General features: G+C 53.8%; 3 protein-coding genes across 9 annotated transcripts in view; 2 read left to right on the top strand and 1 right to left on the bottom strand.

The window, feature by feature from the left end:
* Positions 1-9: 9 nt before the first annotated feature.
* Positions 10-18159, bottom strand: wdr31 (WD repeat domain 31). 2 transcript variants are annotated; one of them, XM_088614658.1, is made up of 9 exons: positions 17868-18159; positions 16484-16613; positions 16024-16098; positions 15649-15793; positions 14724-14824; positions 13809-13876; positions 13504-13645; positions 11860-12022; positions 10-119 (listed from the first exon to the last, which is right to left on the bottom strand). In XM_088614658.1, exons 1-9 carry the CDS (start codon positions 17912-17914, stop codon positions 109-111), a joined length of 882 nt encoding a protein of 293 aa, XP_088470784.1. In that variant the 5' UTR covers positions 17915-18159; the 3' UTR covers positions 10-108. The 2 variants fall into 2 exon arrangements, with proteins under 2 accessions (XP_088470784.1, XP_088470782.1); XM_088614656.1 differs by lacking the exon at positions 10-119 and adding an exon at positions 10548-10926 and having other exon boundaries at positions 17868-18158.
* Positions 2881-8933, top strand: LOC148643874 (RING finger protein 223-like). Its single transcript, XM_088614659.1, has one exon. The coding sequence runs from the start codon at positions 3905-3907 to the stop codon at positions 4547-4549; it is 645 nt and encodes a 214-aa protein (XP_088470785.1). The 5' UTR covers positions 2881-3904; the 3' UTR covers positions 4550-8933.
* A 2787-nt stretch (positions 18160-20946) lies between the features above and the next one.
* exd3 (exonuclease 3'-5' domain containing 3) overlaps positions 20947-23990 on the top strand; it is a 73787-nt gene continuing 70743 nt past the window's right edge. For 2 of the 6 annotated variants that reach the window (XM_088614654.1, XM_088614653.1), the window contains exons 1-2: positions 20947-21135; positions 21833-21893. The gene's annotated coding sequence lies outside the window, so the exon portion shown is untranslated. Of the gene's footprint in view, positions 21416-21832; positions 21894-23990 lie in introns of all 6 variants that reach the window. The other 4 variants (XM_088614651.1, XM_088614650.1, XM_088614652.1 and 1 more) reach the window with 4 other exon arrangements.

Raw genomic sequence — 23990 nt, 5'->3', positions numbered from 1 at the left:
CCAGTGCCTGCAGGAGCCCTCTGCTACCAGCTTCTGCAACCCCGCTCCTTCTCCCTCTCGGTCCCTGCTGTCGCTCGCTCGCTCGCTCGCTCGCTCACTCTGCGGGCCTCATTTGAATTCTGGGATAAAATAAGGAAACGTCGACAGAATAGTCAAATGAGGAAGAGAAAGATGGTCATTGTGCTCCTCGCGCTGGGTGAGGCGGGGCCCTTGGAGACGAGTGGGGGAACTGCCGGCGTGAGCTCACAGTGGGGGGTGGTTGATAACGGGGCGTCTGTGACGGCCGGGCACGGCAACACGAGCGAGGATATGAACGAGAGGAGCCCGCTTGGGCCACGGCTCATCCTGGTTTCTGGAGCACGAAGCAGACGAGAGACATGGGAATGAACCCCCCGCCTCCAACCCTCCAGCAGTGCTGGACCCCACATGTGCATTGCACAACGGGCTACCGCCTGCAAGATCACGAGGCCCAGGAGCTGTGATGTCTTTTTTTTGTGACCCAACGCTGGATGTCAAGGAAACTCCAGGGGTTTCTTCGGAGATCGCGCTGTCTCTTCTCCGCTGCGGCGCAGAAACGATCCAGTTGGGAAGTGGTTTTCCTGGGGAGTTCTCGTCGCCCCACGTGGAGTTTGCAATGGAAGATCATGGGAAGGCCGGACCCTGATCTCGCCCTCTTCCGCCTGCCGCTGCTGTAGGAGCGGTCTTGTCCCTCTCTCCTCCCCGACCCGTCCCCCATCAGAGGGGGGGGGATGTCTTTCCCCCCCACTCCAGCTCTTGATTCGAATCGCACATCTGCTCCTTCTTAACGAGGGTCTGACTGACCCACTGAAGTGAAGCCTGGCGTGGAGTCGGCTCGGATGCAACTTCAACAACCGACAGAAACAAGAATCCCACATTTTATGTCCCGGAAGCCAAAAATTCCACCAAGAAAATACTGTCACAAGTGTGACGGTTCCAGGGATCTCATTATTTTGCTTTGCTATTTGCTGGTTATTACTAAAACTCAATAGCATTGCCCAGAAAATCAATATACGGGATAAACCGTAAAGTGGAATGAGCTTACTAACTGGAAATCTGTGTTTTCTGTTTATATGGGAGCTGTTATACAAATACTGAAGCAATAACTGCAAGGAATTTCAAAATGCGTGACTTCTTGTGCAATACGGCTGTGGAATAAATATATATTGTGAATCCTGGAGAAATGTGCAAAGTGTGCTTGATGCTGAATCTGGTGAAGAATTAATGTAGACCTGCAGGGGTAGCTTGGACACTGGCTCGAAGGTCATGCCCTTTGACATGAAATTGGCAAAGCGCTCGGTTTTGAGCTACTGGTGAGCAGAGCGCTGTACTTGTGAAGGCGGTTGGAATTCATCAATCACAATTCATCAATCGAGTTGGGGGCTGGTTGCTCTAGATTGTTCTGTGCATTGAAGGGGGGTGTTGAGGTTTTCTGGGCTTGGATACAGGGAGTTCTCCCAGCAGACGGGGCTCCCCTTCGTGAGAAGGGACAGGGGCAGTGGAGAAATCGTCCGTTCTAAAAGCAAGGCTGACTTTCTCCGCTCCAGTAAGTGACAGCTGGCAGGAATGGGAAGGTGCGTTTCTGGCTGGAGCCGAGAAGATACCAGGGCTGGGAGGGAGCTGTGCTGTTTGCAGGCAGCTGTTTACCCAACACGAAGTTGCCAAGAGGGGTAGGAGAACAAGAAAACAGAGACGGCTGGAGTAGCTGGGACAACAGTGGAGCTGTTATCATACAGCGAGAGGTCCAGCCCAGGCCTGCAAGACGAGAATCTGAGATTTGTTTCTTGACAGCTGTTGAGTGGGGACTTTCCATTGCCTGAGTTAGCAGCAGCAGTTTCTGTTTCTGCAAAAGCATCAGTGCTTAGAAGGAAATTCTGTATTCTTAAATTTGGTGAACAGTGTGAAAATGTCATAATGTGGTATTTTCACAATCTAAGTCGATTACTTCCAGAAATGGAGTAAATTGATTTCAGCCCAGAAGTGATAGTGATTTTCTCAAGCCGACTGATTATTCACAGCCCGAACGCCTGATCTCGATGAGCAGGTTTAATCGGGAACTCCGGCTTGTCTACCGCGGCACAATGCTCTTGTCCTTCAGCTTGCGACGGCGGAGCTGTTGCACGGCACTCAGGCGCAGTGTGTAACTGACGCCCGGGTGGCTTCCTTGGACTTCTAAATCAACTCTTCCGTCCCTGCCTGCAGTGCCTGGCCCAGATGTGCGTCTTTCTCAAGCCCTCCCAGAGCCTCCAGTGTCCCATCTGCCGGACCCTGGTCCCCTTACCCCCTGGGGGGGGGGGCCCCGAGCCTCCCACCCAATACTCCCAGCTGCCCCCGGGCCAGGAAGGGAATTTGCTCAGGGTCTGGAGGGAGGGGTCACGGGAGGCCGGCCTCCGGCCCCTGACCCTCCTGCCCATCTCCCCTGATCGCCCCTCAACGCCAGCACCTCCTCTTCTCGCTAGCCTGAGCCGCGTCCGTGAAGGGACAGGAAAACCAACCTCTCCTCACTCAACCGGACTGTGGCTTCTCCCAGACCCCTCCCGGCACGTTTAATGCAACTTTAGTAATCGTTGACTTGTGTCGGGGGGAGTGTTTGTTTTGTTTTTTCCAAAAATAACAATCATCGCATTTCACAAGAGGAGGCAAAGGTGGAAGGAGACATTCCCCGGAAGCAGGAGGGCTAAGGGAAGGAAACGAAATCATGAGTGCTTTACGTTCCAGGGTTGAAAACCGCCCCATTTATAATTCATTGGTTTTTTTTTATTGGAACGCATTAATAAAGGATGAGTGCGACACCCAGCGCCTTCTTCCCGAGTCTGTTAGTGGCCCAACTCGCGCTGCTGCCAGATTAAAGTTAGCGACTTTGTTTTTGTTCCAGAAGGCGGGCGACCCCCTGCAGCTGGGGCTGCCCTGGCGGGCTGGGCGGGCCGCGGCGGTTTGGCAGGCCCGGGCTGGAGCCCTGAAGGCTCGGAGCTCTGCTTTGTTGTGGCTGTAGCCTAGTTACCCCGGGCTCCGCCGCCTGTGCTGCCACAACACGGCAGGTCTCCGCTCTGAGCCCCTGTGCGCGGCAATGCTGCTGGGAGAGAGGGAGCTTTCCCGCGGACGTTCCCAGAGACCCGAGGAGGAGGGGGGGGGCCGGCGAGCCGCCCGACGTGTGTGCATCTCCAGACAGAGGGCCTCCCGCCACTGGAGTCCGGGGAGCCCTAGACTGGCTCCCAGGGGGAAGAGGAGGGTGGAGGGGGCTGCCTGTGTCCCAGCTGAGTGACGACAAAAAGGTTTTTTTTTTTTCCCCGCGCTCCGGGACGGAAAGACAACGTGGACTTTTTTTGGGAGTTCTGATCCCTTATTCGGCTACCTGGCGAAAAACCCCTTCCGTTTTTGTTTTGTTTTTTCCCCCTCCATTTGACATCGTTTTGACAGCTCCACCAAGATCAGCATCGGTCCAGTACCTTATTTGTTTTCTGGGGGGGGAGAAGCCCCCTGCTCGGACTCGACAGAGGTGCGTCCTCGGCCGCAACGCCAGCCCGGCCGCGGGTTCGAGGGCCGCGAGGTAAACTAGAGTCGAGATCGCCGCGGGGCTGCACAAAAAGCTGACTGGAGCTTTCCTGCACGGTGCTGTGGAGGAGCTCGCCGAGCGGGAATTTGCAAACTGCCTGCTGCGGAGTGGCTGCCCCTACTGGTCCTGCAGGTTGCTGGCTTGCAGATGGCTGTCCGTTAGACTGCAATAAGCGGTTTGCTGCGTGGATCGGGGGCCGTGCGCAACCGTGTTGCAGCCTTGCTCGGAGTCCTCCGGCTGCCTCCACCACCACCTCGGCTCTTTCCACTCCTGCCTCTGGGGAGCAAGACGGCGTCCTTCTCTGGGGGACCTAAGGAGTTCGGCCCTCTCGAGATGGAGTTCCAAGCAGGCCTGGCTGCCGTTTCCAGCCCCCTCCCTGCAGGGGGCGCTGCGTTTCCAGGGGCCGACGCCTCGTCCCCTGCGCCCGAGTGCCCCATCTGTTTCGCCCCCTACGACAACGCCTTCAGGACGCCCCTGCTGTTGCCCCCCTGTGCCCACACCTTCTGCCTGCAGTGCCTGGCCCAGATGTGCCTCTACCTCAAGCCCTTCCAGAGCTTTCAGTGCCCCCTCTGTCGGGCCCCCGTCCCTCTCCCCCTCGGGGGCGTCCCCTGCCTGCCCCCCAACATGGAGGTGGTGGCCCTGCTGCCCCCAGACCAGAGAGGGAACCTGCAGCGGGTCTGGCTGGAGAGGTCGCAGCTCTGCTACTGGAAACCCCAGCCGGCTTACAACCCGGGGCCGCTGGCGCCGGGTCCCGGCCAGGACGTGCTGGTCAAGGTCCAGCTGACCGGGAGCCCCCTTGGCCATCCAGCTCCGGGGCAGGCGGTCAACCTGGTGACGGTCAGGGCCCACCGCAGACCGCTGGCCTGCCAGGACCTGTGCCACAGCTTCTGGTGCCTGCTGCTGCTGGTCGCGGTCTGCTTCGTCGCCCTCTTCTGCACCATCTTCTTCCCCATCTACGTCACACAGCGCATCCCCTGAACGAGAGCCCCCGCCCCCTCGAAATCGGCACCACCAAAAACTGTTTTTTTTGTTTTTTTTCCCCTGACAGGACTTCCCCACCCCAACAGGGGTATAAACCATCAACCTTCAGCACAAGCATCTGCGTCTGGCCATGCACCCACACCGAGCCCTGCGACCAGACACGGGTGTGTTGGTGTCTGCTCAGGCGTGTGACGGGTGTTGTGTCTCGATCCGTCTCGCCAGGTTCCTGGTTTTGAAACCGGCAGGGCTCTGTGAACGCGTGAAGGAGAAATCTGTCAAGAAAGCTGGGTTTTATTGACCGAGTTAAGTCTTTTTTTTCATCATATTGAAATGCATTGGAAGTCGGATTGATTCTACATTTCAAAAACACTGCTAACATATTTAGGGCGAGACGGGTCTGAAATAGGTGTAAAGTTGAAATTTGTTTGCAGCTTTAAAAGTTGACGTAGAGATGATTTTTGTAACGGATGCTTTGACATATTTTCAAAAGGTCGTTTGTGCCCCAGCTTTTCTTTGACATTTCTCTTCCCTAGGTTACTTCAGGCTTTGGATATTGGAAGGTGATTTTTTTTTTCTTGAGCAAACGAACCTGTTTTTATTGCACATGGCAATAGTGCACTTTGGGTAACAGGGACATTAAGAACGACCCATACTGCTGTTAATCGCAGCTTTGATTGGACTTTCAAAGGCTTGTGAAGGGTGGTAAATCGTGCTCAAGCAGAGAGAGGCTTTGTACAGAGTAATGGAACTACCACAGCAAGATCGAGTAACTGTGTGCAATAACTTGATGGGATGAAACTGTGGGCTGTGTCCCGTTTTAAGAACACTGCTCCAGCTCTCCTTGTAGATTGAAGATATACAGGATCCAAGGACCAAGAGCACAATTTGCTCCCAATATGGCGAGAGGAAGTACACCACTATGAAAGTTCAGCTCAAACAAGAGACGGACTATAAATTTGTGTGGGGAAAAAGCTAAATGAACGGTTTTCATCACTCTGGACTGGGGCTCCTTCTGTACGGGGTCTGCATGTTCCCCAGGCTTGCACGTGTTGTATCCTGATTCTCTGGCTTCCTCCACCCTGCACAGACAATCTGACTGGGTTTAAGGTGTCTCCGAGTGCTTGTGTGTGCCTGGCGATGGACTGGTCCCATCCAGCGTGTGTGCTACCGAGAAAAGCAGGGTTGTGGCAACCCGGCGCTATTACAGGAATAAGTGACTCTCTGCTAATGTTTCCCATTTACAGTATAATCGGAGAGTTTTGAGAGAGAGGAAACAAAACGTGGCAAATTTGCACTGGACCAGACTGCTTCAGAAGTGGTCCCACGTTTGCAGGAAACTGAGTTTGTTTTTTTGCCAAAAAAATCTGACCTTATTGCACAAGAAGCTGTTTAAGGACATTCGGCCAGCAGTACACCTCACTGCTGAGAGCACGAAGCCGGATCTCTGTCTGAGCAGATTTCAGATCTGAAATTCTGTATTGTGGTGGTAAGAATTCGAGCACACCCTTCAAGAGCGTGTTTTATTTGGGGAAAAATGCTTTGGTACTGCTCAAGCCGGTTGCATAGCAGTTAAGATTGTGAGAGAAGATCAGATCACTTTATTGGCCCTTTACAATTTCTTGCATTGGGAATTTGTCTTTTCGCAGACCCCAGCTTGCTCTCCATGAGACACACAGACGGGGAGAGAAGCTGGGGGTCAGAGCGCAGGGTCGGCCATTTATACGGCGCCCCTGGAGCAGCTGGGGTGAAGGGCCTGGCTCAGGGGCCCAACGGAGTAGGATTCCTCTGCCGGCTGTGGGATTTGAACCGGCAACCTCCCAGCCACAGGCGCAGATCCTGAGCCACAGGGCCACCGCTCTGCCCAGGTGCTTTCCTAATGTGTAACGATCGAGAGAAACCATCTCCTCCAGCGTCTAAATCCGTTCAATTTCTACAATTTTGTGAACGGCAGCCTGGTCTGTTTTGGTTCTGGAGGGGTGCACAGCCGCCGTTTAGATTGCAACGGCTTGTGAAGGTTTGTGACGCAGGGAGTCGGCTTGTTTTACTCTGGAAATCAAACCGGCACAATGAAAGCAGGGCTTGAGAAGAAATCCGTGCTGATATTTTCAATTTGGTTTAAAGAAAAGCAATAATTAGTCCACTGCATTCAAGACTGTTATGGAGTGGTGCATTAGAGTCTACAAGGGCTGAAAGAATAAAATGCACTATAAACTACCATCTTTTGCACAAAATAGTTCCGTTTGTCCAAAAGGCCGTGTGACGTCTCTCAAATAGATTGACATGTATTCGAGACACACGCGTAATGTGTCATGTGCTTTGGAAACGTCATTGTCATCCCAGTGTTTCACTTTTTTTCTGTACGAAAAGATTTTTCAGACAGGTTTTCAAAATATGAGTGAATCAATGAAGCTATTACAACATCATTTCCGGAATGAGGTCTTTTGTGTTGTTAATGATGGTTCAAAATACTTTTGTCTCATGATCCATGTGGATTTTGAAGCAGGATCTAATTCCTATTAATTAGATCTTATAAGAATCCAATAAATTTGATCTTAATGCTTATGAATGCTTCTTATCTTGTGAGGGGAGGACTGTGTCTTGTGAGGTCTGAACTTTTTTTCCCAAAATGTTCAGCGGGCTGGTGTTGATCAAGACGGGCAAGGTCCTACAACACTGCCTTTCAAAAGTGTCAGAAACGTCGTTGGCACGTGTCCCCTGTGTTGCCCGGGGTGCTGCTGGTCTCCAGGCTCCAGGGAGCATCAAACACAGGCAGGGAGGGCGTGAGTCTCGGCCTGGCCATTGTGTGCGGAGCTGACCGGGGGGGGCGTGTGAGGGCACGTTGGTGCTTGTATGACTAGGGGGCAGAGGAGGTGGGGGTGGGGGAAGGCCACAGGCTGGGAATCTGCATCAAACCACTGCTTTCCAGTCCCAGCAGGTCAGTGTGAAATGAGAACTGCAGGCGCTTGGCACCACAGGGCCACGTGTGACACCCATCGATGACGAAGAGGGGTAGATTTTCCCCGTCTGTCCATCCGGATATGGAGAGAGAGGAAAAACTAGTCTGGAGCGTCCGTCTCGCTCATCGATTTTGTGATTTCCCGAAAATTGAGGGGTGGAAAGAGACCAAAGAACCAAAGCTCTAGCAAACATTTTCTGAACTGTATTCAGATGCAGGCCTTGGTTAAAAAGGGCTGGGAAAGGTGGGGCCTGATTTTGCGATTTTTCTGGGAGAACAAGGTTGTGCTCAATTGCCCTTTTATAACTTGGAGCGAAGAGGGTCATTAACATTGTCCATCTGGGACCTTCCTTGGAGTTTTCCCTGTCACCCCTTGATGGGACACGCTAAGACAATTCCATTTCCTGAGGCCGAAATATAGTTGAATCCTCCAGTCTTTGAGAGCTACAGGAGACGGGTCCAGCTTTAAGTCAAAAATTAATGTGGTGAGTAGCCACTGACGCTCCTGCGTTTTTGCCCTCTTCATCCTGCCTAACCCTGCACCCAATATCATCCCTGCAGCCTCGACCTCGATCTGTCTTCTGCTCTCCTTAATCACTTCTGAGCTGCTGCAGAGATCGCAAGCAGGAGCCCTTGGTCACTAGCTAGCAGCCATATCACTCTGCAACTCGCCACTGGCAGCCCCACTGGAGCTCAGCAGGTGTGAGCCTGGTCCGTACCTGGATGGGAGACCTCCTGGGAAAAACTGAGGCTGCTGCTGGAAGAGGTGTTAGTGGGGCCAGCAGGGGGCGCTCACCCTGCGGTCCATGTGGGTCCTACTGCCCCAGTATAGTGATGGGGACACTATACTGTAAAACAGGCGCCCTCCTTCGGATGAGACGTAAAACCGAGGTCCTGACTCTCTGTGGTCATTAAAAATCCCAGGGTGTTTCTTGAAAAGAGAGGGGTTATAACCCCAGTGTCCTGGCCAGATTTCCCCCTGGTCTTTACCAATCATGGCCTCCTAATAATCCCCATCTCTGAACTGGCTCCATCACTCTGCTCTCCTCCCCACTGAGAGCTGGTGTGTGGGGAGCGGACTGGTGCATCATCCAGGTGGGGCTGCACACTGGTGGCGGTAGTGGGATTCCCCATTACCTGTAAAGCGCTTTGAGTGGAGTGTGCAGAAAAGCGCTATATAAGTGTAAGCAATTATTATTATTATTATTAACTCTGGAAGGGCAGGGGCTTTGATGAGCGGGTCTTGCCTTGAAACACTCTGAACGATGTCTGCAAGTGCACTGGAGTGTAAAATGTGTATTTACTTTTTTTCTTTTCCCAAACTCAGACGCACACTGAACCAGATCAGCCCGGAGCTTATGAGCGTGCACACACACTTTTTTAGGAACCAATGCTCAAGTCACAGAAATAAAGACATTTTTTTTACAGAGGTCTATTTCCATGCTGGACACCAAATAACACTGATAAAGATCTGCTCTCTGCAGAACAGGTTTGCTGTATACAAAGGAGAAAGCTGCAAGGTTGGTACTGCTAAAAACTTCATTAGTGTTTATTCCAAAAAAGCAAAACAGATACACAACAGCACAGTGTCACAGCAGTGTTACGACTTTTCTGTTCAAGTGTTTACAATTCATTATTTCGCAGTACGAAAACCCCCTGGAGTGACCAGGGAGGAAACAGTTAATTGCACATTACCTGATAGAAATTAAAATCACTAGTCTTTTCTCTGTACAATATGCGGAAAGTAAATGAAGAACTGAATTAATTTGCTGGTTCTTGCTGGGAAAGACAGTGATTCGGTAATCAGTGGGTGTATTTAGCACCTGTGGCCTACAAGAGAGAGTTCAGAAATGCTGAATCGGAAGTCTTCAGCTCTTCATATTGCTAGTTTTATTGTTTTACTCCTATTAAAATAAATTAGTGTTGTATTCAACATTTTGCAGATTTGGACCATGTTTCTTTAAAATCTGTTTGAAAGTGCAGTTGCAGAGTTTATGAGTATACAGTGCAAATACAGGCTGTTGTTCCAGACTGTCCTTCTTAGCACGACTGCTTATGGCTTGGCAGAAGATTATTTCTAATTTAAGAAAGGTGGCCTTCAACATGCATTCAGATAACAAGACACTAATTGATCTTTGCAGTTAAACCTCAGCATACAAACATGGGAACCTACAAAATGTACGGTTTTCCTAGAGGTGACTCCATCTTTAACCATCTTTAAAATGCAAAATTCAATCTACTTATGAAATTGCTTTTTATTTACCAGATGAACCTGAGATCTAGACCACTTCTAAAGGAAGCACCATCGCATTATCTATTTGCATGTAGCTGATTACCTGCGTTATTTAACTTCACTTTTTTTTTTTTCCTGTCTGTAAGGTTAACTTTCCTCGCCTACGCTAAGGCGCTAAACCGCTGTTTCTCAAGAAGGCAGGGAAGGGGTAGGCCAGGCTTGTCACGCCTTCAAGGGGAACTACAGGCCTATTTTTATATTGCGGGGTTAGACGGAATCGGCATCGATGAAGTGCATTTCAGACCCCAAAGAAAGTAAAACGGACACAGTAATTTGTAAAACCTCCCATTTCCATCACAAAATAGCCTCAATTTCCAGGTCTGCTCAGCGCTATGTTCTGCGATTCCGATCGAGGCAACAAACCTCCCGGTGGCGTTTCGCAGCCCCCTGACGCTGTCGACAAGCAGGCTTGCGCATGCAGCTCTTTTAACCCAATCGAAATAGTCCTCTCGGCTTGGAGCCGGTTTTGCCACCACCTCCTCCTCGTTCACTCCGCCTGCAGATCGCGGTGGTCCCGCTTCTGCTGTGAGATGGCCGCGGCCCGGCCCGTACTCCTCCGCTGGGCCGTCGCAGTGCATCAGGCGGCGCGGGGACTAGTGAGCAGGAAGGCCCGCCTCCCGTCCCGGTTCTTGCGGACTCTCGCTCTCGCCCGCAAGAGCAGGGGTCTGTGGGAACATGGCCGCCGCCAGCGCCTTTCACCACGTTCCCGATTTTGTGCTTAATTTGAAATTGGTGCCTTTTTTTCCCAATGCTGTTCAGGAATCTATTTTGTAACGGATTTAATAACCAGTCTGGGAAACTGGGACTGCAGCTCCCCTGTACCGGTGATCGAACCCTCCCGCCATACTCCAGGCGTGCAGCCTTGGCCACACGCGGACCTTCCTCTCGAATTCCCCGCTGGCCGCAGCTTCAGTGTTCTTGCCGCCGGTGGGGAAGTCGCCTCTGCGGGCAGGCGGGCACTTCACCAGCGGGCCTGGGCGCTCAGCTGGACCCCCCGTCCGCCGCGCTCCGTGCGGAGCAGGTGGACGCCCGTGTTGAAGGCGGCGCACAGCAGGCTGGCGGCGTCGCCCGCGGCGAGCGAGGACAGCGGGCCGGAGCCGTCGAGCTGCAGCGCGGCCAGGCAGGCTGCAAGAGGGCGGAGGCGCAGGGGAAAGCCCGTCAGGCCCTAGGCCGGTCCTCGCGAAAAATGCCGCCGGCAGGTGCTAGAAACTATCCTGTGCGCGGACGGCGGGACAGGGGCGGCGAGCGAGACGAGCCTCGCGGGGGGTGGTGGTGGGCAGCGAAGTTATCCGAGGATCTTATCCGGCCGTTTGGCTTTACTAATCATGGCCTCCTAATAACCCCCCTCTCTGAACTGGCTCCATCACTCTGCTCTCCTCCCCACTGAGAGCTGGTGTGTGGGGAGCGGACTGGCGCATCATCCAGGTGGGGCTGCACACTGGTGGCGGCAGTGGGATCCAGAAAAGCGCTATCTAAGTGTAGGCAATTATAATAAGCAATTAACAGGGCTGGGCGTCTTGTCCCAGTCCCCCCCTTGGGGGAAAGAGGCCCCTCCTGTTCTCGGTTTTAAAACGCCCTTCCCCGCGTGGTTTCCATGTGTCTGCTCAGGCTGGTGGGCCACCGCTGCTGCTAGGGAGACGACTGGGGTCGACTAGTGGCTGTGAGGATGCTCTGGGGTGAAAGGCCCTGTCTAACGATAAAACGGACTGATCGAGCGGGTGATTCATATTCCCCCGAACCCTTAGAGATGCCTTTCATCTGGGGGGGGGGAATAAGGGACAATTTTGAAGCCGTTCGGTGCGTCTAACACAGGAGAGGGTGACTGGCAGGCGTGTTACCCGGCTGTCGTGTTCTCACTCTTAGCGTGGAGCGAAGTGTGAGAGATCTAATAAATGAAGAGAGATCAGCCTCTCTTTATTAGGGCGAGAGACCTCCAGTGTGCAGCTCTGGGATCCTCACCGCATCTGCGCCGTAGCACCCTGCCGTGGGGCCCGTCCCCGTCCCGTAATCGCGCCCCACCCACCCCTCTCCCCGAACGCCGGCCCCGGGGGCCCCTACCTGCGGAGCTCTGGTCCCAGACCCTCACGGAGCCGTCGTGGGAGGAGGTGGCCAGGGCGGGGGGCTCGCCGGGGCGGGCCGGCAGGAAGAGGCAGCAGGAGGCGCTGTGCAGGTGGCCCCGGTACTCGCAGGCCCAGGCGCCCGTCTGCCGCAGGTCCCACAGCTACACCGCACACGGGGCGAGAGAGCGAGACGGCGCGCGGGAGGGCCGGGTTAGCATGGGAGACCCCCCCCCTGCACCCCCACCCCCCGAGCGGCACGCAAGGACAGGGGACAGCAGCAAACAGACCCATCTGATCACGGGAACAGGGAAAGGCTTGTTCCTTGCTGCAGGGAACAGAAAAGAGACCGCCTGTCGGCTGCAGAGCCCCCCGTCAGGTCGTGTCGCTTTGGTTTACCTTTCAGCAGGGAATAAACCTTTCCCTCTTCCTCCCTCTTCCTCCCAGCCCCCACATGTCGAAGCAGCTCCTGCCTCGAACTTCAACTAATCCCTTCATCCGCTGTTTTCCGACACCAGCACGTTTGCTGCCAAACGTCTTAACAGAGATCAGTATTATTAATAAGTCACTGAACGTTTCTGAAAGGCAGGTGGGGGTGAGGGGGGTGCTCAATCTTTAAGGGGAAGCTTCCGAAAGCACAACCCCTTCCCCCGAGAGAGACCCACACCCTGGAATTCAGCCTTATTGGCAACTGGCAACGCTAACTCTGCCTCGGGAGGGCCTCGGCTCATGAAGCATAGAAGGGGCCAGCAGGAGGACAAGGAGAGTTTTGACTCCACAATTTGTTTTGACCATTTTCTTTCGAAGCTCTTGCAAGTCTCCTACCCTCCCAAAAGCCTAACCCCTGGCATCGGTCACAACGAAAACGGCGGCCACGCCATTCCTTTGAAAATCTGTGCTAAAGCCCGTCGAAACAAATGAACCGTTTCAGCCTCGCTGTGGGAGAGCGCACTCCAGCGTTAAAGCTGCTCTCTCTCTCTGCTGCTGAAACCTGTATTCGCATAACGGCTTTATCCATGGACTGTGCCCTTAAGGTGAGAGCCCAATGACTGCAAATTATTGATTAACAGGCTGACCAAATTCTCAGCAGGAACGGGGAAAGAACAGTTGCCTAAACAATGCAGTTCCAGGCAACAAGGCGTCCCTGGCAGTGACAGGAACTTGCCGTGAGAGTACGGGAAATCGCACTGTGGTGTCGCGTAACAGGATGACGCCTTTCTCACGTCAAGCAGTACTAAGGACCCGGTTATTCCTCTTGGCTCCAGGCCTACATTCTGCAAACCAGTGTTTCCCCCCACGGCCCGTTTTCAATCCCATCTCTGATCCACTCTCCCACTGTCCCATTTTCCAGGGCACAGATGGACACAAGCACGGGTCCGCTCGTGCCCGGGCCGGTTTTCCCAGAAGCCAGTTAACCTTGCCACATGGCTTTGGATGGGGGAAACCCACACGAACCGCGAGAGACCATGCAAACTCCACACAGCCAGCACCCCAGGTCAGGAGTCGAACCCGGGGGCCCCAGTGCTGTGCCGCCCTCTGATCCGCTTCCCGACTGGGAATCCGGGAATCCGGGAATCAACACTCGGGCCGTAAGCGAGAAGCTCCTGGCCGGAGACTGGCGCCCCGCGCCCCCTCGCCCCCTTACCGTGGCCTCGCACCCCTGTCCCCCGAATCCGTTGCTGCAGCTCAGGCAGTACCGCGCGTCCGGGCTCACGTCGCAGTGCGTCTGGATGTGCTGCTTCGCGGGGAAGGCGCTGGCCACCCCGAGGCAGCGGCTGTCCCACAGCCTGCAGGGGGGGGGGCGACGAGAAAAAACGGGGCGCCCTCAGTGACCCTGTGGTGCTGCTCGGGACGCCCCCCCCCACACCACCACCACCGGGGAGGCAGGAGCAGTGCTGACGGTGGGGGGGGGTTGAGGGGGGACTCGTGCACGGGGGGGGGGCTACGCACCTGATGGTTTTGTCCTCGGACGTCTGCAGGATGCAGGAGCCGCCAGGAACCCAGCACAGGTGCGTCACCTGGGCAAAGAGAGGGGCAGGGCTGTGTGAAGGCCCAGAGTGGAGGGGGGCCACAGTATCTCCATCTCCATCTCCCAAACGGTTTACCGGCCTCCCCTCGTTTGTCACCCACCTTCTGTACGCGTTCTTGTTCCTCCAGCTTATTAATCGCAGTCCCACTTTCTCAGACCGGTTCTCAAATCTCGGTAGCAAAATCCATTGACATCACTGACGGTCTAGAACCATTTTACCAAATTTCAAATGACACACAAATTCATTAACCTTGTGCACAAACTGCGACGTGAGGCAGCCCTTCCTGCTCACTAGTCACTGCACTGACTGATGTGCTGTGATGTAACGAGCGGATAAGTACAGGTTTTAAAGCAGATGCTTGGCCGCAGAGATGTTCCAAGGTGCTCTGCAGGCAGAGTTAACAAGTGAGTAGTATTTGTTGGCAAAACTGTCTCGAACTCGAGAGCAATAGTTCTATTGGATTAAAAGAGCTGGATTCACGAGCCTGCTTGTTTACAATGGCACAGGGCTGCTTCCTGGCACGAGAAGTTTGGTCGCCTCGTTCCGAATCGCAGAACATGGCGCACACCTGGAAATTTTGTCTTATTTTGTGATGGAAATTGGAGGTTTTAACAAGTTACTGTGTGCATCTCACTTTCGTTGTGGTTTGAAATGCGCTCGTCAGTGCTGATTCTCTCTTTACTATGATTATCATCTCACTGGCTTATCCTCAGTAATGCGTCCTCTGAGATTTCCCTTTCTCCTTCGGGATCTGCGGTTTCCAGCAGGAAGGGCCTCTCATCTCACAGCACGAGACTGGGGGCCAGTGGGCCACTGACCACACAGCCTCCCTTACCAGGTTTCTGGAAATGGAGTTTTTCAGCAGCATCTCCCCGGATTCGATGTCCCACAGGCACAGGGAATTGTCCCGGGACCCCGTGCAAAGCCGAGAGCCGTCTGGGACGACACAAATCACAGCGGTGTTTTACACCTCAAGATGCGATCAAATTTGAAGAGCACGCAGGTTGTTTTTAATTTACTGAAGCTGGGTCACGGTCTTGCACGGTACTGTGGTAGGTTCCGTTAACAGTGGCATAAAGGTGTAATTATTGACAACAGTCCATTTTGGCAGAGCTAGTCTGTCAGTGTCCGTTTATGGAATTAAACATAATGCTGGAAGAGCTGTTGGTGGGACCAGTAGGGGGCGCTCACCCTGGAGTCTGTATGGGTCCTAATGCCCTAGTAGAGTGACGGCGATACTGTAAAAAGGCGCCATGCTTTGGATGAGATGTAAAACCGAGGTCCTGACTCTTTGTGGTCATTAAAAAGCCCAGGGCGTTTCTCGAAAAGAGTAGGGGTGTTACCCCGGTGTCCTGGCCAAATTTCCCCCCTGGCCTTTACCAGTCATGGCCTCCTAATAACCCCCCATCTCTGAACTGGCTCCATCGCTCTGCTCTCCTCCCCACTGAGAGCTGGTGTGTGGGGAGTGGACTGGCGCATCATCCAGGTGGGGGTACACACTGGTGGGGGTGGTGGAGGGGATCCCCCATGACCTGTTTTCCCTGTATTACTTTTTCACCAGAGTTTTCCTTTATCTTTTAATAACTGGTTCCCAACAATGATCTCTGTAAGTTCACAGTAAGCTATGTGTCATATTGGAGAATTATCCAACATAACCTAACGCCTTTTCTTCTAAAATGCTATTTGTTTGCTGGTCGCGGCTTCTGCGCGGCTGTATCGGCGCGGCGTCTCTCGTACCGGCGCGTGTGCAGTGTCCCCACCTGGACTGACCGCCAGGCCGCTGACCACCAGGTCGTGCCCGCAGAACCTCCCCACCGGCTGGTCCCCTCTGTCCAGATCCCACATGAGGACGGTCTTGTCCCTGGAAGAGCTGAAGACCCTCCCGGAGCTGTAGACGCACCCCACCTGCGCAGACAGCGGGCGGTCAGCCACCCCCCCCCCGGAGCAAGGCAGGGGGGAGAGGAGAAGCTCGGGAAGTTGGGAAAATCGCCTCCTCTTTTCTCCACGCTCAGCCACACGGAGAGAAAGAGATAGGGGCTTGTTAGGACTATGAGTTCACCGATCCACCAGGGACAAGGATCGTCCGCCTCGGACGATACTGGGCGTTTGTTCGGGACTGCAGCTGATGAACCTACCTTCGTCACCTCCCTCGTATGGCCCTGAAGCCTCTGGTACAGCCGGCCCGACCTCCAGTTGTACACTACGACAGCCTGGGAGGAAAGAGATGGCGATGAGCTGCTTGCCGGGTAGGCTCCGGCTTCCCGCGACGCCGTACGGTATAGAACATGTGACAACGGACGTGACGTCAAGGCCCGATCTTGTGAAGGAAGCCGGGCAGAGAAACTTTCTTTCAGCGGAGAAATGTTGCTGAGGTGATATTCCCTACTAGCGCGTTTTAAAGGAGGCAGGTTGATGATTCCACCCTGGCAGCAGAAATCTTCCAAGTGGGTGCTCGGGGGAACACACGCCTCATCACACAAGGCTCCACAGTGTCCCTTTACAGAGGACACGCAGGCTCATCTTCTAACAGGGAGGCTGAGGATGGGTGCCCCCCCCACCCACCAAGGGAGAATCGCCATACACCCCCCCCGTTACCTTGTCGCTTCCCCCAGATACGCAGAGGTCGGAGGTCAAAGCCGCCACTGAGTTGACGGCGCCGCTGTGCGCGGCGCTGTACTGCACCTCCTGCTCACCGGGAGAGCTGTCTTCCGCCCCTGTCACGGCCCTGCAGAGACACAATTATTCCCTTTCTGCGCGGTGAAAACGGGCGGAGTGGTGGCCCTGTGGCTCAGGATCGGCGCCTGTGGCTGGGAGGTTGCCGGTTCAAATCCCACAGCCGGCGGAGGAATCCTACTCCGTTGGGCCCCTGAGCAAGGCCCTTCACCCCAGCTGCTCCAGGGGCGCGGTATGAATGGCTGACCCTGCGCTCTGACCCCCAGCTTCTCTCCCTGTCTGTGTGTCTCATGGAGAGCAAGGTGGGGTCTGCGAAAAGACACATTCCTAATGCGAGAAATTGTATAGGGCTGATAAAGTGATCTGATCTTAACTAAGTGCAGCTACAGAGGAGAGGGTCTCGTTTATTCAGATGAACAGCTGGTTCAATCTAGGAGGCACCTCACTGATCTAAAGCTGTTTTTTTCCGGGCCTGGCCCCCACCTCTGCCTGCTTGCCATCACGTCATCCTGTCCGTTTTTTCACAGCCTGAAACAGACCATGGAATCGGTTAGGTGCTGCTGTACATCAGGGCGTGACCAGTGCCTCACTACAATCCTGCGCTTTTCCCCGTTTGGACTGGTTTTTACACAAACCCACCAGGGCCTCCTTTCTAGATACATCAGCTGAAGACCAGGGGTAATAATGAAGATGTTGGGGATACACGCTGATGTGTAATGAAAACGCAAATCTACATTCTGCAGCAGTAGCTCGCTGGGCGCGTGCTTCGTCCTATTTACAGATAAGCCTGCCGGTTCAGTAGTATTGTTCCTTGGGATAGCGCAATACTGGATTTCATAAACCGGCCAAGCACTTTCTGACTCGTATGAATTATTATTTATCATTATGTCTAGTGTCTGGCATCCCGCACTGAATTAAAACGGCCCAAATGAGCCGATGAAGAGCCGGCAAAAATTGCTGTCCTCAAAGGTCACACTTTGGGTTAACAAAAACGACCCGGCGAAAGACCAGTCATAATAATCGCTTGCACTTCTATCGTGCTTAGATCAGTCATAATAATCGCTTGCACTTCTATCGGGCTTTTCTGGACACTCCACTCCAAGCCCTTTACAGGTCATGGGGAATCCCACTACCGCCACCAATGTGCACCCCCCCCACCGAGGGACCGCCGGGGAAATGACGGTAGAAATCCGGTCCGATCTAAATAACCCCGGAAAAAGTAAGTGCCTGTCGGAATCTCGGAATAGAGATAACGGCGTGGGGGCAATTCGAGGGGGGCGGCCCCACCCGGGGGGGTGACCCCTACCTGTAGGCCGATGTCCGTCGCCTGACCTTGCTCTGCCGCTTCCCCATGTCCGCGGACGCCCGGTCAGGAGTCGGGATGCGTGGTTGCGCCGGCGCCCCACCCCAGCCGGTCCGCTGGGTCACGGCCTGCCTCCGGGTGCCATCGCCACCCCCCCCACCACCACCACCGGAAGGGCCTGGCGGAGAGCAGTGAGCGGCCCGGCCACGTCCCTGGGTCTGCCGGCGTGGGGGGAGGAGGGAGAGAGGAAACGGTTATTTCTGACCCGCGGGGATCCGACCCCCCTCCCCTCCGACTCTCGGGAGACGAGCGCCCCGCAGGCTAGACCCCGGAGTGACTGCTCGTCCCAGAAGCAGGTGCACGTCAATCCTATTACTCCGCATTACGGCTCAGTAGGATAAGGTGAGGCCCTGCCTCGCTCTCTCTGTCTCCTCTGTGTCTCCCCAGCAGAGCCTGCGCGACTCTGATCTCCCTGCTGCCATTTACAGGCCTGACCCCCTGTGCAGGAAAAGCCTCAGTTCGCAGCTTTTAATGGGGACAGCCCCTGTGTGTCCCGAGACTCTCGGTATCTTACAGGCTCTGGATGGTTGGTATTGAGAGGGGGTGTGGTGGCTCTGTGGCTCAGGATCTGCGCCTGTGGCTGGGAGGTTGCCGGTTCGAATCCCGCGGCCGGCAGAGGAATCCTACTCTGTTGGGCCCCTGAGCAAGGCCCTTCACCCCAGCTGCTCCAGGGGCACCGTTTGAAAATGACCCTGACCCTGCGCTCTGACGCCCAGCTGGTCTCCAGAAACTGCAGTAGGCGCTTCTTTACACAAAGGGGGGTGGGAGGAGGGAACAAGATACGCAGATTCGCGCTGGCGCCTCACTGGAAAGTCCCAGCAGCTACCGAACGGCCTCCGCTCGCTTGGCATGATTGCGGTGTTCCGGAGAATGTAACAAACATCCCCAGAGCATCGCCAAAGAAGCGGCGGTAACAGCAGGAAAGAGTCAATACCGCCGCTGGGGGCGCAGAGGAGGAAGAGGGTGGCTGTAAGAGAGACCGGCTTCAGGCTTGACTTCATCTGTTACGCGCCCGAAAGAAAAAAAAAAGAAGATGAAGGAAACGACTAAAATCCGCCGAGAGTTACAAGGAAGAAACGGCGCGTCAAACAGCACGGCCCCCCGGGTGTGAGGAAACTCAACCTGCCCGCATTTGCATGGCGCTATTCAAATACGGGACTGTGTTATTTGTACGGCGCGATTAGGGAGCGGAATTTGAGCTGGTTTGCATGAGCTGGAAGGATACAAGTCTCGTACGAACAGCCGCACAAGAGACCGACACGCCGTGAGGAGCGGCACCGTCGATCTCCCGTCCCAGACACGGCTGGAGCTGCCAGCGCCGCGTGTGTGCGCTCGTATTTCAAAGATCCGCCAAGACCGGCCGGTTATTACAGTTCTACTGCGTGCGATTCCGATTTCGGCTCGTAAATGTTTTAAATATATATAGAGAGAGAGGGAGAAAAAATCCCAAAACGACAGAGGCTGTCTTTCACCCAGCAAGGGGATGCTGAAGTCTCTCACCCGTTAAAAAGGCAGATAGTACTACCCGGGCGCACCTCCACACTCTGGGTTGGAATAGTGCCGGTGCCAGCTTTGTTCGGACCTACACGCGTAGTGTCCTGCACACGCGTGGGGCTGGACACGCACGGGCCGCTGCTGCTCCCCTCGCGGCGCCCGGACGTTCCACTTCCTTGGCGACGCTTTCCCCCGTAACCAGGGGCCCGAGGGGAGGGAGGGGGGGGCGGCTCACGTGACCGAGGGTGCCAGGCAGCACGCCCCGGCTCCAGCGAGGGCGCGCCTTACACGTGACAAGCCTGCCAGGTGCCGCGCGTAGCGGACACCGCGCCTTAGTCAAATACAAAATGCAAAATGAAAGCTGTCGTTGCAGCGGTGGGGGTCTCTTTATTCTGGTGTACACACCCCTCCGGGCGTACTTGTGAGAAGCACGGGGCAGGCTAATCGACTAACCTCTAAATAAACAGTTCGGGTGGGCGGCTGCGTCAGCATGCGTAAGCTGCAAAGGAACAAGTAATAGGATTATTCTGCTGAAAAGAGAAGAAAACACCGCGTTTCGTCCGCGGCGCCTCCTTCAGGTCGAAACGCTGTGTTTTCTTTCTCCTCTTTTCAGCGTGGAATAAACCTATTACTCGTTCTTCTAAATAAACAGTACTTAACTATCTCCCTCTTCTGCTTTGAAATCAACATCTAAAATCCACATTTGTTTACTCATCGGGAGGTTTGCTTATGTGGTTAACTAGTATTATATGAGAAAAATGCTCTTCATCAGAGAAAATAGTTCCCCATTATGAATGATAAAGTCGACACTTCCTGAGAGTATTTCTTTCATTTTTTTTTATTGAACATCAACACAAAGGAGAAAAGGTATCCTAAAAAGATAAGTGAACAAAAAAAAACTCAAAGCAGTACGATGCCAGAGATTATTACAGACCTGAATACCATAACAGTTACTTAAATGTCTTACATCACCTGAGCCTTTTGTCTTATTTTGAAGACTGGAATTTAAGCAAAATTGCATTTACACCTTATAAGCATTAAAGGTGTGAATAGCAACAGACCGTTCTGTGTATATAATTAGATATGTTTTTTTCATATGACATCTGCCAATACGTACAACATAACATCAAACTCCTTAAATCCGACATTCACCTTTAAATTTTTAAAGATCAAGTTCTGCGACTCTAAGCCAACACAACTTTGTATATATCGTAACGAATTCTACAATATCCACAAAAAAACGAATCCAGAAAGTGTCATTTTAACAGATTAAAACGTCGTGAGAATATCACAGTAGTCATTTGATCAAATTCGCGGTACTGATGAACGTGTGTGTATATATATATACAGGCACAGAATGTTTTGCAACATGGTCCTAATGCGGATAATTACAGTCCGAAATCCACACGTTTGCTGAACACGTCATGCGTAACGGGGGTGGCGGCACGGAGCGAACAAGCGGCACCGCCCGCGAAGGTTCCGAGGTGGTGGTGGTGGGGGGGGGAAGCATTTCCGCGGGGCACGCTCACGTGCCCCTCTTGCGCTCGCTTCCGACGGGCGAATCGAATCGACTTCCTGCCGCTGCCGCCGCCGCGAGCGTGTGCGCGCGCTGAGGAGCGGTCCGGGTAACAGGCGGCCCTGTCCCCCTCACAGACAGCACCACAACACAACAACAACAACCCAGGGCCGGGTGGACACGGCACAGAAACTTAGGAGGGTTCGTCCAGTTGTCGCGTCCGGGAGAAAAGCGGCTGTCTTGCGGGGAGTTTAGTTGTTCCTCTCCTCGCCCTCTTTTAAAACGTTATTTTAGCCAGCTGTGTTTGTTTTAACCGTGTGCGTGTGTGTGTTTGTGTAGACAGCGAAGCACCTTCAGGGTCCCGAAGGCAGCGCTTGACAATTTCCGTGTGGACCCAAGCAGCAGCCGGGCAGGATAACGAAATAAAAATAAAAAAAAACAGCCAACCAGAACAACAACAACAACAACAACAACCACCCGTGTAAGTCTGTGTCGGAGATGAACTAGTGAAGAGCTTTGATTTTTTTTTTAAGTCTCGTTCACCTCCGCACTCGTGGTTAAAAAAAAAAACAATTCCACGTTAAAATGAAAAAAAAAACACTCGCTTGCTTCACGTTTGTATTTCATGTGCCTTCGGCGAGTTTAAGTCTGCTAATATGGCTAATATTTGCGCTCCTGAAAACGGGATGGGAGACAGGATCCCGTATACAGTGTCCCGAGTGTCACAGAGCAATATTGTGATTCAGCCGCTGTTTGGAGCTCAGTTTGAGACCTTGCCGGCTGTAAGTACACGGGTGATGTCTGAAGAGTCTGATGCCAGCTGATGTGTGAATGTTTTCACTTCGTGTGAAGCGCGTTTGCCGACTCATTCCTGTCTCTTGTGTGTGTGTTCTCCCAGGCGCCGCCGGTGGGGGTCGCTGTTGCGCCTGGAGTCACGGCGGTGCCCCTTCGCTGCGCGTGTAAGTTGCTGAGTCGCCTCTCTCTCTCCGGAGTTTTCCAAGGTCAGAACGCCCCAACCACTGTAATGATGACCCGCCTTAACTGGAACATATCACTCTGCAACTCCTTTCCTCCTGGGAAAAACTCAGGTTGCTGCTGGAAGAGGTGTTAGTGGGGCCAGTAGGGGGCGCTCACCCTGCAGTCTGTGTGAGTCCTAATGCCCCTGTATAGTGACGGGGACACTATACTGTAAAAAGGCACCGTCCTTCGGATGAGACGTAAAACTGAGATCCTGACTCTCTGTGGTCATTAAAAATCCCAGGGCGTTTCTCGAAAAGAGTAGGGGTGTAACCCTGGCATCCTGGCCCAATTTCCCCCTGGCCTTTACCAGTCATGGCCTCCTAATAACCCCCATCTCTGATCTGGCGTCCGGATCACTCTGCTCTCCTCCCCACTGAGAGCTGGTGTGTGGGGAGCGGACTGGCGCATCATCCAGGTGGGGCTGCACACTGGTGGTGGTGGAGGGGATCCCCATGACCTGTAAAGCGCTTTGAGTGGAGAGTCCAGAAAAGTGCTACATAACTGTAAGGGATTATTATTATTATTAATTATTACTGCAACTATACTTAATCAGGCTAAAGAACAGCATCTATCGTACTGCAGTATGCAACCTCAACAGCTATAACTGCAGTCCCTCAAACTCAGTGCACCTCTGCACTCTTCATTTTTTTTGCCTGGTGTACAGTGTTTTTTTTTTTCATTTATTGTTGCTGGTTGTAATTATTCTGTGATGTACTGTCTACGTTGTGTGGTGTTGTCTGCTGTACTGCGTGTGTCCCGAGAGATCAGAGCGCATGAGAACCCCAGTGTACGTGTAATTATGGCAGTAAACTCCTCGGCTCTCTACTACTGTGCTCTCTGTGTAGAATACACTGACGGGATCACTTGTTTTCAGTCTCAACTTTCACCACAGCTGGTTAAAAACAAGCGTTTGGAAATGAAATAGGGCAGCTTCTTCAGCAGACGGTCTAAGCTGACTTTCGCTCCTGCGCAGCGTAAAAACGAGAGGCCCTTCAGGAGCGGAAGTCGAAATCAGACAGATCGGATGGGGAAAAAAACCCAGACGGGCTTTCGGTGAGAAGTGTGATGCGGTGTTGAAACGGAGATGTCACCAAGCTGGGGTGTTTGTCAGCAGCTCTGTCACCCTGCTGCTCACCGCTGGCAGCCCCACTGGAGCTCAGCAGGTGTGCGCCTGGCCAGTACCTGGATGGGAGACCTCCTGGGAAAGCTGAGGTAGGGGGTATTGCCCCAGTGTCCAGGCCAAATCATCCATCATCCATCGCATCCATCGCTCTGCTGTCCTCCCCACTGAGAACTGGTGTGTGGGGGAGCGGACTGGGTTAGGCCGTTACTTGGCGTGGTTTGGGGGGGGGGGGGGGGTTGGGTGCTGAGTAGCTTGGCGTTCGCTTGGCGTTGCGTCTGCTGGAGCATCACGGTGCTGGAGGGGAGTAGGGGGGCTCCCAGCGGATCGAGCGCGTGCCTCTATTGTTCCCCTAATTGGCGGGGGTGGGGGGGCATTACAATGACAAAAGGAGGCATCACGCCAGCAATCTGCTGAGCTGCGTCCCCGGCCCAGTGCCGGTCTTTATTCCCCCTGGGGGGTCGGGAGTGTGGCTGTGGGCCTGCCTCGTGCCCCCTCCTTAGCCTCCCGCTCCCAGCCAGGTGTCGCTCCTCGGCTCTCAGGCCGGGACCCTGAGCAAGCTTTCGTCCGGGCCCTCCCTTCTCCCTGCTTTCCCAGATATTCCGGACCGAGCCGTTGACATGACCCCCTTCACCCCCTGGCCTAGCCTCCCCCTCCTCACCGGAAACCAGCGGGACAGATCTTTCTTCCCAGAAGCGCCTCTCCCGGGAAGTGATGAGCTCTTTTGGAATGCGGATTATCCCGGTTATCCCAGGGAAAATTGTTTTGCGCGCTTGAGAGACTTATGCCAGCTGCTCTTTCACCCTGCTGCTCACTGCTGGCAGCCCCCCTGGAGCTCAGCAGGCGTGAGCCTGGTCAGTACCTGGACGGGAGACCTCCTGGGGAAAAACTAAGGTTGCTGTTGGAAGAGGTGTTA

This window comes from Lepisosteus platostomus, chromosome 21 (genome assembly GCF_059453375.1).
Source record: "Lepisosteus platostomus isolate fLepPlt1 chromosome 21, fLepPlt1.hap1, whole genome shotgun sequence".
Taxonomy (NCBI): domain Eukaryota; kingdom Metazoa; phylum Chordata; class Actinopteri; order Semionotiformes; family Lepisosteidae; genus Lepisosteus; species Lepisosteus platostomus.
The sequence above is the reverse complement of the archived record's forward strand: the minus strand, read 5'-3'. Positions and strand labels throughout refer to the sequence as shown.

Excerpts from the sequence above, each read along its gene's own strand:
- LOC148643874 (XM_088614659.1), top strand. The coding sequence starts at position 3,905 with ATGGAGTTCCAAGCAGGCCTGGCTGCCGTTTCCAGCCCCCTCCCTGCA.
- wdr31 (XM_088614656.1), bottom strand. The coding sequence starts at position 17,914 with ATGGGGAAGCGGCAGAGCAAGGTCAGGCGACGGACATCGGCCTACAG. Across the intron at positions 16,099-16,483 it reads TATCTGGGGGAAGCGACAAG|GCTGTCGTAGTGTACAACTG; the intron begins GTAACGGGGGGG and ends CTTTCCTCCCAG. Across the intron at positions 13,877-14,723 it reads ACTCCATTTCCAGAAACCTG|GTGACGCACCTGTGCTGGGT; the intron begins GTAAGGGAGGCT and ends CTCTTTGCCCAG.